Source organism: Nycticebus coucang, chromosome 7, assembly GCF_027406575.1.
Source record: "Nycticebus coucang isolate mNycCou1 chromosome 7, mNycCou1.pri, whole genome shotgun sequence".
In the NCBI taxonomy this organism is placed as follows: Eukaryota; Metazoa; Chordata; class Mammalia; order Primates; family Lorisidae; genus Nycticebus; species Nycticebus coucang.
In genome coordinates this window covers 116,751,410-116,769,011 of record NC_069786.1, presented here as the reverse complement: position 1 = coordinate 116,769,011, position 17,602 = coordinate 116,751,410, and the positions used below count along the sequence as shown (strand labels likewise).

Here is a 17,602-nt window from a genome sequence, read left to right as displayed (position 1 = left end):
CAGCTGAAAAAAAAAAGTGAGAAGGAATCGATCTGAGGGAAACGGCAGCTGCTGGGGATTAGAGCCCGAGGTCCACGGGCTGTCCAAGAGCCACCCCGCCCCCTGTGTCAGGCCTGGCCCCAGGGGAGAGACCCAGGGATGGCTCCCTTGAGGGCAGAGAGCCACTTTGCTCACCCTGGCTGCAAGGCCAAGTCAGGCTCCATCAGGGTTGTTCCGGCATGGAGCCTGCCCCCACACCCAACCTTAGCCATATGTGGTGCCCTGGCTAGGTTGTCCCTAGACTTTCTGCAAAGTGGCTTCCTCAGGGCCCTCACACCTGGGCTTCCCCACAGGCCTGGATGAGTCTGGGTCAGCTGACTCTCCAAGCCAGGCAGATAAGACCCCTGGGGGTCAGGTGTTGCATCTGGCTGAGAGGGACACAGTGTCCCAGAGGGGAAAGTGGAGATGGCTTGGAAACAGCTGCTGAGTTGGCACTGAGAGTGTCCAAGTGGCTACAAATACCCCCCCCAACCCCCTGCCCAGGCAGCCCCTTTCCATGCTCTCCCCTCCCTGGTAGACTTTCAGACTCCAGAGCTCTCCCCACTGTTCCTCCCCATCTTTCTCTTTCTTCCCCTTTCTCCTAATATTGATTTTTCTTTACTGGTTTTTTAAAAGAGGTGATTTAATTGCTTTTTTAAGGTTATTTCAGTTTGGGGCTCTGCCAAGAAAGCAGGGAGCTGCCCCCCACCTTACCCCGGCACCCACTGCTGCCTTGGATTCTGTGTATATCTCCAAATTCCCTTGCCATCCACTGAGATGTTGGGGTCACACTCTCCCCACATCATACTAGCCTTCATCCATCGTGGCTCACATCACACCCTCTTTCCTCCTGAGGGATGGCAGGAAGGCTTTGACTTCTATAAGGAATGAAGTTGGGTGGTAACTGGGTATGGGGGAACAGGGGGCTGTGGGCTGTGAGGGGACTGCCAGGCTGCTGGGATGCAGAGCAGCAGTTAACCACATGCACACCCCATCAATGCCCCACAGCCAGCTGTCTGCGACTGTCCCCAAGTCCCCACCACCTAGGCTCCCAGACCTCCAGGAATGTGGTTATGCTCAGTGGGTGCCCCCATCCTTCCAGCTCATCTCTTCAACTTTCCCTCCTCTCCAATCTCTTCTAGCCCCCCTCCTAGTCCCTCTATACCCCCTTCGCTTCTGGCCTCATCCCCTCTCCCCTCCCTCTTCCCGCTTCCCTGCCTGCCTCCCTCTCTGCCCGGCTGCAGTTGGGTGATAATCTCCCTCATTTAGCCTCCCGGCTGCTTCCCCGGCTCATTGCCCAGCTGGTCCCTGGGGCCCAGCCCAGCTTCTTCCCCACCCCCACCCCAGCCCTGGGTCCAAGCTCCCCCATCCCACCCTGCTGCCGCCCCCCACTCCCAGGGGACCAGCTGCTCCTTATAGTGAAGCATCAGGGCCAAGTGCGGCCAGCCAGGACCTGAGCTGGGTGGGGGCCATGGAGGCTGGGAGCACAGGGAGGAGGTGTTCCAGGGTCAGAACATGGAAGCCCTAGCCAAGGCTCCTGACCCTCCCACGGTCTTCATTCCCCAGATTTGTTCCCAGGCACTGGCCTCCAACCACCAGGGGATGAACTAGGCCTCCCGCTGTGAGAAAGAAAGTGGTAGATAGACTGGCAGGTGGAGATTGGAGTGACTAGGCAGGGCACCGTACGGGAGGAAAGGGCCCAGGGGGGTGAATGGGTGGGCAGGACTCCTTGGCTCAGGGCCCTGAGAGGGGCATGGACATTTGGGGCAAAATGCCCCCAAGGGAGACTTGAAGACCTCCCGGGATCCAACTTGGGGAGCTCCTCCTTAGCACAGGAACCCCCAAGCTTATCCCCAGACTCCCTACCTGGCTGGCTCTATTCATAAACTACATGATACCCAAACTCCTAAACAGTCCCCAGCCTCCTCTACTCTCAGGGACACCCCATGCCACCCTCCCCAGCCCAGACACTTGGCCCTGGTGTGGACCAAGGGATGAGCCAGTGTGGGACAGACACGGGTGGGAAGGGACAAGGATGCAGGGGGCCGGGCCAGGGCTAGGCCAGGCTTGGCTGGTGAGCGAGCAGCGGTGACAAACGGGCTGTGCGGGGGCCGAGGGGCGGGGGGCGGACGGCGGCTGATTTATCTGGGTTATTTATGCTGCGGACGAGGCAGGAGAAGCGGTTAATGAGAGTCCCAGCGAAAGGGGGTGGGGAGGCCCGAGCGTGATCTGAGGCGACTGAAGAGGGCTAGCATCCCACCGTCAGGCCCTGCCCCCACTGTATCTTTGCACCCCCCACTCCCATCCTCCTGGGGCAAGCCCAGCCCAGGCCCTCTCTTGTGTTTCACACCAACATCTCCATCCCTTTTTTGATGTTCCCAAGCTAAGGCAATAGGTCCCTGGGATTGAAGGGGACCAGGTACAACATGGTGGGGGGGGCAGGAAAGGGAGGGCAGGGAGAGGAGAGACGTAAAATCCTGGTTGAACAGAAACTAACAAAGTCTGTGGGGCCTGTGGGGAGGGTAGGAGGGAAGAGGCCACTGTGGGAGTAGGTAGGCAGCTCACAACCTCGGAGCTGAGGCTGGAGAAAGGGCAAAGGGCATTGGGGTGCACATCTGGGGTTATCCAGGAACCACAAAGGGAGCCTGAGTGGCAGAGACGGGCTGGCCAGGAAGTGGGGCTGGCCAGAGAGCAGAGAGAGCTGGGGAAGGAGGGGGAGATCCAGAAAAGGAGGGGGATAGGGCTTTGCAGCAGCTAAAGCTGCTGGGAGCAGATAAGGCTATACAGCAGCAGGAGGGATTAAAGCTCTGAGGGGCATTGGGGGTGGGTGGGATGGGGTGGAGGAACAGGGAGGAGAGGGTTGAGGGCAAGACACCAAGGCCAAGGAGATGAATGGGAAAAATGAGGGCTGCAAAAGGGGCAGGAATTAATCAGGGGCCTAGAGGTGGTCACAGACTGGGAAAGGAGGAAAGAACTCCTGATCTGTCTGTTCTGGGGAGGGGGCCTTTCTGCCATTGATGGGGTCCCATGCCCAATGTGTGTCAGGGGCTGCAGAGCTAAGCAGAGAGCACTCTGCTGAGGGTAGGTAGGGTACCAGTGGATTATGGGGGGGAGTGGCAGGGGCCAGCCCTGGGAACCAGAGAGACGGAGGACACACAGCGCCTCCTTGAGGTGGCCGATGGAACCCAAGAACAGAACAGGGCAGAGACCCCATTACGTTCAGGCTTCAGTAAGGACCAGAGTTTTGGAGGGGGTTACTTTGTGGGGAGGGTTATGAGATTGGAAGGAGGGCAGGTAGCTTCCCAGCTCACACCTCAGCACCACCTGCCCTTCTGCTGAGCCTCCCCCTGCTTCCTACTAGAACCCAGGGCAGCTCAGAGGTGTCCCTAGTGGTGGAGGGGAGTCCCAGGGGAAGGAAAGGGAAGAGGAGGGCTTGGGGGAGGGGAGCGGGGGTGGCAGGCGGGGCTGGGTAATTGCGTGTTTGCCAGTTCTCCCGTCTCTGCACACGAGGGAGCGTGTGTTGGTGGGTGTAGCTTCGCCTCAAGGAGTATGTGTCTGTTGGCAGAGGTGTCAGTGTGTATGTCTCGGGGGTCTGGGCTTTTCTTGACCCCTGCCCACCCTCTGTGTTTTGGGTTAGCGAGGCTCTGGGCACACCCAGCTGTGCTCGGTGCTGATGCGGCAGATGTGGCGGGGCCCAGCTGTGCCTGCTTCCCAGAGAGGGGGAAGGGGCTGCAATCTGCTCCCCGGTAGTGGTAGCTAAGTGCCAGGGGAGGGATGGAGATGAGGGTGGGATTTTGGTCCTAGGCAGCCTGGTCAAAGGGACAGGAGGGAGATGAGCACCCTGCCCCAGCCTGGCCAGCTTCCCACTTCTGTGCTCTTGGCTCAGGCCCTCCCCTCCACTGGCTCCTGAAGCCCGTCCAAATTTCTCTCCACACTCAGTCCCTGTCCCCAGCTCTCCTCCCCTGTAGCCCCATCCAGCTTGGTGCCAGGGACCCACCCCCTCCCCGGCCCCCAGCCTGCTTCCCCCTCGCTGATTCTACAGAATAATCTTTTTATGGAAACCGAAAAAAGCACTAATGGCAGGAGCACACCCCTCCCCCGCATCCCTCCCCCTGTTCACCCCCCACTTTCCACCCGTTCCCTCTTGTTTCTCCCTAGTCAATCCCTTCCTGGGGCCCGCACCCTCCTACCCCAACAGGGCCAATGAAGGTTGGGTGCAGGGTCCCGGAGGTGGTGGAAGGGGGCTCCCTGCTCCCCCTCCAGAGGGAAGGTGCTCCCACACCTTAGGTCCCTCCCATCACAAAATCAGGCTGGAGAGGAGTGGGGGACATTACTAGCTCTATCTTTCTGAGACCCTCAACCATGGCCCCCTCAGCCTAGTGGGGCATGTTAATTACAAAGATCTGGCTTTACTAGCTGACTCCCCTTCAAACACTGACCCTGTCCCCTTCCAAGCCTCTCCCCATCACATCCCCACCCCGACTAGGTCTAGGAGGGGGATCCCGGGGGCCAGGGCCTGACACAGACTTATTGGATTTCACGGTGTTTTGCTGAGAAAATAATTAAATTATCATATTTATGATGGAGCTGCCATGGCCTCTGCCAACCACTTGGAACAGAAGGGTCAGGAAGAGGGGGAGGCGAAGGAAGGGACCCAGACCTGCACCCTAGGGCCCATCCCTCTTTCAGCCCCTTCCTTGGTATGATGACCCCAGACCCAAAGTGGGGACCTGCAGTCCCCTTCCATACAGATGGATAATGGAAGTCTGGGCTGGAGGCAGGGATGAGCAGAGGCAGGTCATAGGACAGAACTGTCAAAACCCCTGAGGCACTCTCCACATGCTCCCACAAAGCCTGCAGGGCCTGAGAGGGCTAGGAGGTCACATCCAGCACAATCCCCAACTCCAGAGGAAGCACATCTTCCTAACTGCCCAGCTACAAAGCCATGAAATCCTGGGCTCTGTCCCAGACCCTGGTGCTAACAAGGCCCCGGCACCCTGCCGCCTGCCACCCCTGCCTGCTGCCAGGACCCCCTCCTCCCTCCACCCACACCCTGCCCCCCCATTCTCTTCGGGTAATTAGATTCCTCTCAATTAGCAGATTACGATCATTACCAGCTCATCTGGCAACTCGGCTCTGCACCCACAGCTGGGAAAAGGGGGGCACCTAGAGGGGCATATGGGGGTCATGGGCAAACATGAGAGATGTTAGGGAGAGTAGAGTGGAAACCTCCCAAAGGGAAAAGCCAGGGTGATGGAGGTGGACTGGCCCCTCCCAGAACAAAGCACCTGCCACTGTGCTTCCAGAAAGAGAGGCAAGGGCTCAGATGTGCCCTGCCTACCAGGGGAGCTGCAGACTGAGACTCTAGGTCTAGGGCGGGGCGAAACCCCCATCCTGCCAAAAGCCAGGCTGGGAGCAGATGGAGCTGGCAACTCGGAACACAGGCCACGAATGGGGCTCTGCAGGAACGAAGCAGAGTGGGCCATGGGGACCAGCCTCCAGGCCTGTGGCCCCCACTCCTATGCCCACCACCCAACCAGAATCTTTCACCGTGCCCTGTGGGATCCTTATACTTGGGAGCTTGAGCCAAGCCCAGGGAGGAGGGACAGGAGGCAGGCAAGCAAGGGTGCGACCTGGGGGCTGGAGAGCCCAGAAGAGTACCAGAGGCTGAGGTGGGAGGGGGAGATTTACTCAGGCTCCAGATTCATTATTCATGAGCCCGCAGCTACGACTCCAATTTAAATGCTAATGTGGGGGGGGTCTGACTCAGCTGCCCCGCTTCTGCCCCCCCACCCCAGCCCAGGCAGGCACAGGCGGAGTCCATGCTGCCTCCAAGGTTCGCCGGGTTTATTAGGGAATGGGGAGGGAAGCTAGGAGTCCCCGGCCACCCACATTGCTCCCCGAATGTGAAGGTCCTGCCTGGCTTCCTCTGGTCTTTCTGGGAACAGAGGCTGGCCAAACAGAAAGCAGCATCCAGAGGAGCCGGTGGGAGTTGAGGGGGCCTCTGGCAGGCCCTCTCAGAGGATGATCTGGTTGGTGAAGCTCCGGCTCAGCTCCTTGTGTGGCAGAACAATTGAGTTCAGGATGAGCACCTCAGCAGGGATCCGGACGCGGCAGCCTGCAGTGTGGACGGGCCACCAGAGGGAGGTCAGGCAAGAGCTGAGGGCCACTGCCAGCAGGGAGGGATCCTTCCCAGCCCATCTGCGCCCCTGGCCTCATGCCCCCAGTGACTCACATGTGCCTGGCACATAGCAGGCACTTGCTAACTGTTTGCTAAAAGAAGAAACTCAGGCACACTCAGAAGACTGCAGGCCATCACCTGTGGGGGTTCTTAACCCCAGGCCCCGAGGAAGCCATACCCAGGATGGTGATGGCAGGCAGCAGCTTTCCGTCTTTGAAGAGGCTTTCACTGTCCATGCGGGCTCGGGGGTCATTGGGGTTGGGATCATTGGGGGTACCCTCCACGCGGGCCCAGCGTCCCACGGTGCTCCCCCAGCCCACGATGCTGTGCAGGACACATGTGTGCTCCTGTCCAACAGGATGGTAAAAGGTGAGGGGGGAGAAGCAGGAAGAGGGTAGGGGTTGGGGGATGTGGTGTTCCTATTGGAGGTATGGCCAGATGTAGAGCCCATGGAATTCACCCTTTTCTGCTCTGAGGGGTATACCGGGCCCTCCCCTCAGCCCCTTGGGGTGCCACACACTGCCATGTGTACCCTGGTGCCTACCTGTAACGTAGCTCCATGAAGGACAATGCTCTCCCGGAGACGCACACCCTCACCCACGGTCACCCCCTTGCCAATGGAGACATTGGGACCCAGCTGTGAAGAGGAGCATGTACTATAAGCCCGAGAGAGATTTGTGGATCCCCAGTCCAATTCCTTCCTAGAATAGATGAGGGGGAAGTGACCTGCTCAAGGCCACACTTCAGACTGTGACAAAGTAGAGAGACCTGTGGCACCCACCCATCCTGACCACCACCCGTCTTCTCCCTGGGGCTGGGCCCACTGCTTACCACAGCCGATGGGGCCACCTTAGCTGTTGGGTGGATGTAAACATTTCCTAGAAGCAGAAGAGAGGCCCTGGGGCCAAATACCCCAAACCATATCTGGATGGGAAGGGGCAGGGATTGAGACTTCAACTCTGGACCTGAGGTCAGGAGTCCTGGCTCAGAGGGCAGAAAGGGATGGGGAAGAGGGCAAAGGTTAAGAATTAGGGCAGGGTGGGTACCTCTGATTTGTGGACCTCCTGGGGTATGCTTGGCCAGCCGTTCTGGGTGAGTGAATTCATAACGGCCCAGATAGAGGCGGGAGGCATAGAGGGCTGAACTGGGAGCCACAAGGTGGGGACAGGGGCTCAGGGGCCAGCAGGGCCTGTGCCCACTACCCCAAAGTCTCAACCTCCAGGTAACCCAGCCTCCCCATAAGAGCCACGGAACACTCCACCCTCAGCCTCTCATACCCTGCAGACTTGATCTGGCTCCAGATACCGTCAGTGAGGTACACATATATCTGGCCTTGTCCTGCCAGGGCTGAGAACACGTCCTGCTCCAGGCGGATGGTACCTGCCCCCGGCCACAAGCCAGGAGAGTCCTCCCTGGCAGAAAGCAAGAATGCTGACATCAGTTCCCCGATGGGAAAAGGGGGCACCTAGAGGGGCACCCCCCCACCTGTGGGGCCAATACAGTCTCTCAGAGACAGGAATAAGAGGGATTTCTATTGCCTCTCCAAACCCCTCTCCAGGTCTGGTTAGCTCTTCTCCAAAAGGCCGCTCACACCCCAGGAACATTTCTCCCACCCCCAGCCCCAGCTTGGTAGGCACTATCACAAGGGAGCCCCAGGCACAGACCTTCCTCCCATCCCTGCTCTGTGTCCCCACATCCAGAAGGAGTTCTCCCTATGTGCACATTCTCCCCCACTTAATTCTCTATCCTCCCACAAGTTACCCTCCCCATCACTGGATGGAATGAAACACAGACAGACTCACCCCAGAGCAAGGCAGCTGGTGAGGGCAGAGACAGTCATAGAAAGAGAGGGAAAGAGAGATGGTAGAGATGCCAGCTCAGCAGAAATAGACAGAGAGGCCAGGAGAGGTGGAGAGAGAAGCAGAGACATGGATGGGAGTGAGAAATGGCCATGAGTGAAAAATGCATGAGATGAGGAGACTGGCAGGGGAGGGTAAAGGAAGGGGTCCCTAGAAGGGAATAGCTTTTGGGCCTACAAGGGTGATCCTGGGACTATGCTCAGCAAGACTCTGGGTGCTACATTCCAAAGGGAGCCTCAGCCTGAGAGTGTGTGTGGCCGTGTCTGCACTGAGCACGTGTGTACCCAACTGTGTGTTGCCGCCTGTTCTGAAAGATGTCTCTGGGATACTCAGGGCTTTAGAGAAATGGATCAGAAGGGGAGTGGGCAGGCTGTGATAGAGGAACTGGGATGGATAAGGAAGAGGGACAGAATGAGGTTAGAAGGGGAGGGGCTCAGGAGGCTGGCTGGAGATGACAGGTGGAGAAGGGAGGATGGAGGAGGGAGTAGGAAGGTGAGCAGGCTGAGATGGAACCTGCAGAGACTGGAGTGTTCTGGGTCAGGGAATGGGAGTACTTGGGGTCACAGGGTCATGGGGCCTGCCTCACAGTTGCCCATCCTGCTGATTGCGCTGGAAGACATCCCGAAGAGGTTTTAGGGCATCAGGGGAGAAGAGATAGATGCCACAGTTGATGATGTCACTGATAAATGTGCTGGGTTTCTCCACATAGTGCAGGACCTGAGGACAGAGCAAGCTGGGTTCAGTAGAGGAGCCCACTGCCAGAGTCCCCTGAGACCTTGTGATCTCCTCCCTGGTCCTCCTCCCTGCTGCCAAGGTGGTCTTTTTAAAATGCAGCACACAGTCTGCCCCTGCTTGGCTTTAAACCATGCAACAATTGCTGTCACCTGATTCACCTTCAGATAAGTCCAAACTCCACACTTCCCTGCTCGACCCTCCCCACCTCCTAGCACTCCCAGAACATAATTTGGTGCCCATGCATGCCTGTGCCTAGAATGCCCTTTCCCATCTCTTCATCTGGAAAAAACACCTTTCCAAACCCAGGTGACACTGTCACTCACTCTATGAGTCCTCTCTTGCTGGCCTCAGAGTTAGCTATTCTTGTCTGAGCACCTCTGGTCTGTGGCCACACCTCACCTGTGACACTGTCATTTGCAAAGGTTGGCTTTTGACTTTCTCTCCCACTAGACTGAGGGTGACCTGAGAGTGGGGGACTGTGCCTTTTGGCTGTGTTTCTCTCATACCTATCTGGTGCCTGGCACAAAACACATGTGTCTGCATGTGTGTTTATATGTATGTTTTAAATTAAAGCATGAACAAATAAAAGAGGTGTGTGACAGTCAATTAGGCTCAGGGCAGGGAGTGTGACAAACAGATGAGATGGCCTGCCTTGCCTATTACACTCTTCCTCTTCTGTGCAGGCATTATGCCATTTGCTGCCTCCATGCCTGTGCACATGCTGTTCCCTTTGCCTGCAATGTCTTCCTTTCTCCTTCTTCATCTAAACAAATCAGACCCAGCTCAGATCTTACTTCCTACAGGAAGCCCTCCCCATCCCTAAGCAGGCAAGGCTGGGCTGGGCCCTCCTTTTGTATTCTCACAGCACTTTGTACATGTATTTTTTTAAGTACCACGCTCAGAGAAATGGACGATTACGCCTTGCCCCAGCCAACCTTTCTCAAAGGGATATAAGATGATTAACTGGGGAAGTGTCCCACCTGTTCAACAAGACTGGGGTCCGCCCAATAGCATTCCAGCATTCTCTAGAGGCATGGAATGGGGAATGACTCACAGAGTGGGCACCCACACAGCCCCTCTGCTCTTACCTCGTGCGTCTGTGGATTCTCAACAATGCAGCCATAGTTGAGGGACTGTGTCCTGTTAGCCTGAAAGACAGACATACCCGAGACAGTGACCTGCCTGCTGTGGGGCAGCCAGGTCTGTTTTTTCTTTCTTTCTTTCTCTCCCTTATAGCACCTGGCACGAAGCTCTGCCAGTGACAGGCCTTCAGCAAGGGTGAGAACTGACAGCTGCCCTCCCCCTCCCTACTTCTGAACAGCCAGAGGGCTTGGGGTCTCCACTGCCGCTGCCATTCCTGCTACAGCAGGTTCACCTCTCCGGATGCCAGCTCCCGCTCCAACTCCAGGGCTATTCCTGCTTCCCTGACACCAGCATTCCAGGAAGTTCTCTGGATCACCCTCTCTATACCCTCCAGCCCTCCCTGTCCCCTCACCGTGGTGCCCAGGAGTAAGAAAGGGTGACGGTCTCGTCTGTGGGCAGCCAACATAGCATTCAAGGGGAAGTCGGAGCAGACATCAGCATTGAGCACGAAGAAAGCCTCAGGACCTCCAGCCAGGATCTGGTCCCGAAAATGGTAGAGACCACCCCCTGTGCCCAGGGGTGCAAATTCCTGAAGGTACCTGTCCCCAGGGACCCCAGAGCCAGCTCAGTGGATCTAAGGAGACAGATACCATGAGACAATGCACCTGACCACACCCTGCTCCCAGAAGTACTCCTGCCCAGGGCTCACAGAGACTCTCCATATATTCAAAGATTTGGAGATGTCAAAATAAGGATCCTTCTCATATGTAAGGGTGAATTCTGCCCAGTGCTGATTCAACCCACTCCTGAGAACTCAGAGGCCTAGGGCACCCCACCCCTATATATGTATGTGTGCACAGACACCTGACTGGAAGGTTAAACTCCTGCTGGGCAGCTTCTAGGAACTGGGTAAGGGGCTCATCTGGTTGATAGAAGCCAATAAGTAGAATCTCCTGCATCCCAGGGACCTGAGAACAAGAGAAGTTAGGAGAAAAAATGTCTGATAAGAAGTGTTGGGAAAATCCTGGCAGTGGCACAAAGTCCAGAGACCATACCCAGCCTCTGTTCTCCCCTCTGGACCATGAGGAAGTTGGAAAGAATCTCAGGCCTGATCTTCCAATCTCTTACTATTACCCTTACCCACCTGAAGTGGGACCCATTGTAGGAAAGATTTTGCCTACCAAGCTGCATTAAAGGATAATCCATTAGTTTCACTCCATGTTTATTACCTGTCAGTCTAAGCTTGAGATCAGTGTAAGGTAAGGGTACCACTTACTAAGGGCCTGCATTGTACTAGACACTTTACAAATACATTTATAAGCTGTGGCACCCCATAAAGTAGGTCTAATCACCCCCATTTTATAGATAAGGACACAGGCTCAGAGCAGGTTTGAAATTTACTATAGGCCTCACAGCAGGCAGTCTGAACTCAAACCAAAACTTTGTCAAAAGCAATAAAGAAATGGGCTCCATGGTGATCAGGTTATGAATCTTGTGCTTGGTTTTCATGAAGGGTCCCCATGCCATGGCTTTAAATTGTTTCTAAAATCACTGCCAGATTTCATATGCCACACTTTAAAAACAGAGTGAAATCTTGAGCAGGAAGAGGCCAGATGAGAGATTAGATTAGGCGAAGACAGCAGGACAGCTGTACTGCACAACTTTAGGGGGCAGCCATTCACACTGTAAGCTGTGAATGATGGTGTTGGAATTATACCTGGTGGGAAGGGATCATAGTTGAGAAAGAGAGAATACGTCATGAAGGAGATGAGCAGGAGGCGAGGTCAGACAGGAGAGCCTATAGTGTTACCTGGGCACAGGCCTCAATATGGTGCTGGATCATTGGGACTCCAGCTACAGGAAACAGTGGTTTGGGCACCTCAAAAGACAAAGGTCTGAAGCGAGTCCCTGCAAGTGGAGAGAGAACGTTTCAGCTTCTTGCCTTCCTTTGCCTCCATCCCACCAACCACTCCAGCCCAACCTCCTTCCTCCATTCCCCTGGCACCTCACCCTTCTGAGGGCCTCCAATCAGGATCACAGCTTTGAGCATGATGGTGACTTCTACCTAAACCTCAAACCCCAACAGAGAAATCAAGCTCAGATCACGCCCTAACCAAACCCCAAGTCCCAAAGATGTAAACCCGAAGTTTTATGGGACACAACATCTCACAAATACTACACATCTCAAATCCCAACCCAAATTCCAGTTGGCCTTCAAACCTCAGTGATGCCCCCCAAATTCTGAAATTCACACCCCACAATTTGATCTATAACAGACTTCCCTCGGGCCATGAACAAATTCTGCAAATTCAGAAACTTGGGAGAGACACCCTTCTCAGGCCCCAAAATACAAAAACCAGAAACCACAAACGCACTTCTTCCCAAATTGTTGCATCTTTGGTCTGGATGGTAAGCCCTGAATCCCAATTGCAAGACCTGAATATTAAACTGCAAACCTTAGCGAGTCCCAGGTAGTTAACCTTAATCCTAAGCATAAACCCTGAGTATTGAACTGACACTGATCTGCATTTGATGAAACTCCAATCCTAACAAAAACTCTCTACAAGCTGAATAGGAATCCCAAAACTAACCTCTATATGTTGAATCGCGAATCAAAAGACAGGTTCCCTTGGCATCCTAAACACTGAACCTACCAACCCCCTGAGTACTGAAGACAGGTGTCGAAATCTCTGAATCAGAGGATTAATTGCCAACCCTTGGAACCCCACAACCGAGGGTCCCATAAACCCTAGCCTCTAGTTGCCATGGGTAGCGAGACCAACACAGGAGTGAACGCGCGAAGAGCCAGCCAGATCCTTCAAGACCTCCCTTTGCGTTGGTGGCCGGCCGCTGCCCCTACCCCTCCAGCCGCCCCTCCACCAGCTCCCTTTACCACTAGCTCTCTTTCTGCCAGCTCTGCCGCTCGCTACAGCTCGCTCCTTCCGCGCACGTGTCTTCTCGCAACTCGCGAGAACTCCCTCACAAGGTCTGCCGGGAATTGTAGTTCTCAAGACTCCCCCCCTCCCACATGGAACTTTGTAACTTTACAAGAGAAAAGGAAAGCGGTGGCGAACCCTGGGGGTGTAGCCAAGTAATTGAGGGGGAGGGATCAAATGAGAAGAAGGATGGGTCCTGAGAAGCTGAGGGTGGAACCTAAGCCTGGAAGCCAAGCTACCAGGGAAAGGGCCCGGGGGCAGCAGCCGAAATAGAGCACTGGCTAGGTCACAGGGAGAAGCGAAAAGGGAGACGACGGGGACGCAGGGGACTTGAAAGGGGCGTGACCAGGGAGCAAACTGCTACAGGAGGTGGGCTTCAGGCACACAAGGACGGGAAGGCGTAGTACTAGGCTCGATGGCACGTCTCGCTGGGAAACACAGGAGCATCCGACGAGAGAAACCCTATCTCAGATTTGCTTTCTGTAAGTGAAGCACTGGACCGGGCACTCTCCAAACTTCCCTCTGACTCCCAACATTCTGTGACCTTGGTGTGTGGGTCTGGAATAAGTCTGGACGCGGGTGCGGGAAAGAGGGAATGGCGACGCTACAAAACAGAAGGTCAGAGAGCCGCTTTATTAAACAAGATGGAAGGGGGTTGTCGGTCCCACCTGCCCCTGGGCTTGGAGCCAGGGCGAAAGGTCGGATGGCCTTTTTCAGGCCACGTCCACGCGGGCGAAGCTCTGGTCCATGCCCAGGCTGTTGTCTACGTACACTTCGTACTTGCCGCTGTCCTCGGGCGTAGCCCGGCGAATGGTCAGCGTCGTGGTGGTACTGCCAATCTCAAAGAACACCCTGGGGAGCGGGAAAGGGAAAGGGTGGAGCCGTGGCTCAGTTTACCCGCGTTCGCTAAGGCTAATTCGCTAGCTCTGCTCTTCCCGGATGTCCACCCACTTCCCAGTCCCGCCTGTTTGCGGGTTCAGTCCTGCCCAGGTTCCAGCCCCAGGCCCTGCCCTTGCCGCAGGTCCCAGCCCTCGCCTGTCGTCCTCCTCGATGTCCTCCCCGTCCTTGGTCCAGCCCACGTCGGGCGCTGGCTCGCCCAGAATCTCCGCGGTCAGTGTCACCGTGGTGCCTTTGCGCTCCTTGGTGTTGTCGGGTCCCTTTTGAATCTTCGCGGGGACTTGAGGAAGGGAAGGGGAAAGTGACGCAGTGAGGGACCTGGAGATGAGGCATGGCCAGCGCATCACATCCCCAGCTAATATCCGGCCCTAGATATGAGATGCATTTAACTCACTGTGACGTTATCAGATCATTAACCTGTCTGGTTTCATCTTAGTTGTTAAACGGGACTTATTCCTGTCATTCCTTTGTCACTGGGAGGATCAAAAGAAATAAAGCCAGTGAAAGTCCCGAATTGTTCACACGTCTTGCGGGACCTTGGAGATGGCTCTCAACTCAGCAGTGGAAATTGTCCAGGGTTGGAAGCCAGAAAATCCATCTCTAACCCTGGGTGTGCCTCTGGCTAGCTGTGTGACCTCGGGGCCCTGGAGTAGCCCACGATGGACTGCTCAGACTGTGTGGGGTCATACCTCAAGGAAGAGAAGGACGTGCATACACACGGCCAGCGCAGCAATACGCCCTAGGCTGTGCCCGAGTTGGGCTGGCCAGGACCCTATGGCTAGGCCCAGCGGGAAAGGCGCCTGGCCGGCGCCAACCGCGAGTGTCCGCTGGGTGGTGCGTTCTGCGCCCTGGCGTTGCGCCTAGGGCGAGTGTACCTTCCACGAGGATGCGCGCGGAGTCCGAGCACTGGCCAAAGGGATTGGTTACATTGATGCTGTACTGGCCCAGGTCTGCCAGCTCACCATCGCGCACCACCAGTGCCACTACGTCAGAGTCCTCGAAGACATAGCGGTACTTGGGCCCGTCGCGCAGCTCTTTGCCGTCCTTGCTCCAGCGGATGAACGGGTCGGGAAAAGCCGAAATGCGGCAAGTCAACTTGGCCGCGCTACCCTCTATCAGCACCACATCCTTCAGCGGCTCCAGCACCCTCGGTGGCCCCTTCTCGCGCAGCTCCTTCCGGGACCTACTCGCGGGAGGGGTCAGGGCTCACAGTTCCTTGGACACTCTTTTCTGCCCATCCCTAGGACCACCAGACCCCTAAACGTGGGGGGTTGTTTGGGAAGGGGACTGCTTCTGAATTACTACCCTGATAAAATTATCCACTCTGCCGGCCACCCTTCCACCCCTCAGTCCAATGACCCTAGTGGTTCCTGACACTGTGCCTCCCCCCTCACCCCCATTCAGGAGTGTTCTGCAGCTCCCTTCCTCTGCAGAGCTCCAGGGCTCCCCCTCACCTGTGGCCCCTGTAAGAGGCCTGAATGCAATAGCAGCGCTCTGCACCTGGGGGTCATTGATATCCAGGAGGTGGGGCTGAAGCTGCTGGTTTTTTGGTGGGAGCTGCTTTGGACATCTGGAGAGCAGACAACAAACATGGGGGTCCAGGCTGAGACAGAGGCTCTCAGCTTTGACCCTTTCCCCATATGATCAGAACATTCCCAGGGGTGGGAGCATCTGGAGCTTCTCTGAGAATCAAACTCACCCTGGAGGGGTTGACCTGGACTTGAGTCCACTGACTGGGTTGCAGGCGGCACAGAGCCTTCCAGATGACTCAGTAAGGGTGCACACAGACAGGTGTTCAGCTCTGTGCTTGGTTTTATATTTCACTCCCCTCCTTGCCTTGTTTGGTGTGGTTGCCCAAGCCCCCCGGGACCCCATTCCCCACACCCCCGACCCAAGCAGGCTCCTTATTTAGCCTGAGGATGCTTAGGATACTGGCTCAGCCACTAGGGCAGCCTGGGGGTAGGGATTGGGGGAAAGCCGAGAGGCTCTGGGCTGCGCTGTATGTCAACACCTGGACAGCTGGACAGCTGGACATGGCCCTATCCTCTCCCAGGGCAAAGGGTATCCATCCCATCCTTGGGAGGACCAGACGTGGTGGCCCCTAGCTGACAAGAGAGTCAGTTTCTGCTGGGGCAGCTTCACACTCAGGTCAGTGTCAGGACTCAGTCAGTTGAGGGGGTTTGAGTGTTTGGCGAGGACTGGGGGAGATCCCTGAATAAAGCCAGAGTGACCACAGACTTCATGGTTCATATAGCTAATCACAACAGAGCTACATAGCTGTCAAGACTTATCCAGAAGCACCTTACTCTTCCCTCACCTCCATCCCCACCATAGGAGTCCAGGGTTGCCATTTCCACACTATGCTCCCTGACTGAAATAAACCCGAGGGGACAGGGAAGATTTTTGAGAATAGCAGCTCCTCCATGCCATCCCCATCCCCACTCACTTCCCTTGATGTGACATGGTAGGTTCTGGCTCAACTGCCTGTCCTTGGAGATTAGGTACCATCACTGGCTCCTCACCCTACATCTGCCCAAGCCATTTTGGGAGCATAAACTGGCACATAGGTCAAACTGCCTGGGGAAAAGGGGTTCATTTAATCCCTCTGGGGTTTGCCTGGAATCCAGTTTGCTCAGGCCAGAGCTCTGGGTGGGAGCATTGCTTTCATTCATCGTAAATCCCCACCCAGTTATGGGGCACTGTCACCTTTTGATCAGAGCAATTTTGACACAGCTCTGCTGACATAAATTACCCTTGCTTCTCCAGGTTTTTCTCAAGCAGTTCTCATGCCATTTCCAATGGAGATGGGAAGGGAACTCAAGATCAGAGGGGGGACAGGAGAGGAATTTTACCACTTATCAAAATATGAGTTCAGGCACCTCATTTTTATTAAAAAAAAAAAAAAAAAAAACAAAAAACACTTGTAGTGTGTCGGGGATTGGAAATTCTTGCAGGCAAACTGTGTATCTTCATTGCTAAAATGACAGGTAGGCAAGTCTTCTCTAGTCCCTTCCAGCTGGCTTTACATCCTGTTATTTTATGGTGATGGGCTTGCTTCTTTCCTGGGGTCCTGGGAAGCCAGAGAGCCCAGGTTGGGCTGAGCAAACGGGCTGTTTGAGTGGGAGCCAAGGGGCCCTCAACCTCAATCAGAACACACCAGTGCCAACTCTCTGTGCTCACGGTTGGAGATTTTGTTCCTTTTACTTTGCCAGGAACAGAATTTTCAAGATGGGGAGACCTAGTTCCTTCTACTCCAACTCATACCAGGGCAAGGCAGCTCAGTTGTGCCTCAGTGATCATTCTGTGGTATTGCAGGGGAACAGCTGAAGTCAGAAAGCCTTAGCACCTAGCAGACACCCTAACTTGCTGTGTGGACAAAAAGGTCTAGGCTATGTCTCAGCCCTTGGAAAACCCCAGACAAGACGGACCAGAGTATTCCCAGCTGGTACTCCTTGTGTGTTGGCCTGCAGAGTATGGGCCTACCATCTACTCTTGACACCATCAGGATGAAACCCACTCTGCTCCAGGTGTCAAGATCATAGCTGGCCTGTCTTCTGGGCAGAGTGAAGGAAGCTGAGTCAGAACTTGGGTATGGGTCAGCCCATCCCAGAGCCCAGCCTCCCCAAGTTGTAATGAGGGAAAAGAGGTGGGGCTACCAAGCCTGCTCTGTGTGTGTAGGGGGGATTCAGTGAGTCTGCCAGCATTCCAGAAACTGCAGGAGGAGCAGCAGACCACAGACTCCCTTCCCTCTACGAATAAGGAGAGGTGAGGGGGTTGGAAGGTCCCAAGGGGCTAGCTGTATATCCCAAGTGTATGTCAACAAATCCTCAGCTCTCTGGCCCACAGAAGGCAGAATGTTCCTGTCCTAGGACTCACTCCCCTTCCTCACTGTC

At 55.5% G+C, this 17,602-nt stretch overlaps 2 protein-coding genes across 11 annotated transcripts; both read right to left on the bottom strand.

Moving 5' to 3' along the window:
* Positions 1-5,848: 5,848 nt before the first annotated feature.
* GMPPA (GDP-mannose pyrophosphorylase A) lies at positions 5,849-12,830 on the bottom strand. 10 transcript variants are annotated; one of them, XM_053597101.1, is made up of 13 exons: positions 12,770-12,830; positions 11,887-11,941; positions 11,687-11,784; positions 10,741-10,844; positions 10,289-10,475; positions 9,882-9,941; positions 8,645-8,775; positions 7,477-7,611; positions 7,246-7,343; positions 7,031-7,077; positions 6,744-6,836; positions 6,378-6,546; positions 5,849-6,136 (listed from the first exon to the last, which is right to left on the bottom strand). In XM_053597101.1, exons 2-13 carry the CDS (start codon positions 11,924-11,926, stop codon positions 6,036-6,038), a joined length of 1,263 nt encoding a protein of 420 aa, XP_053453076.1. In that variant the 5' UTR covers positions 11,927-11,941; positions 12,770-12,830; the 3' UTR covers positions 5,849-6,035. The 10 variants fall into 10 exon arrangements, 9 of the variants coding, with proteins under 9 accessions (XP_053453076.1, XP_053453077.1, XP_053453075.1 ...); XM_053597102.1 differs by having other exon boundaries at positions 12,468-12,817; XM_053597100.1 differs by lacking the exon at positions 12,770-12,830 and adding an exon at positions 12,468-12,761 and having other exon boundaries at positions 11,887-11,947.
* Positions 12,831-12,919: 89 nt separating this feature from the next.
* On the bottom strand, positions 12,920-17,414 carry SPEGNB (SPEG neighbor). The gene is given in 6 exon segments (XM_053597108.1): positions 12,920-13,664; positions 13,848-13,989; positions 14,585-14,892; positions 15,164-15,191; positions 15,194-15,228; positions 15,230-17,414. Coding segments are annotated over 6 exon segments (702 nt in total). The 5' UTR covers positions 15,280-17,414; the 3' UTR covers positions 12,920-13,525.
* Positions 17,415-17,602: the final 188 nt, after the last annotated feature.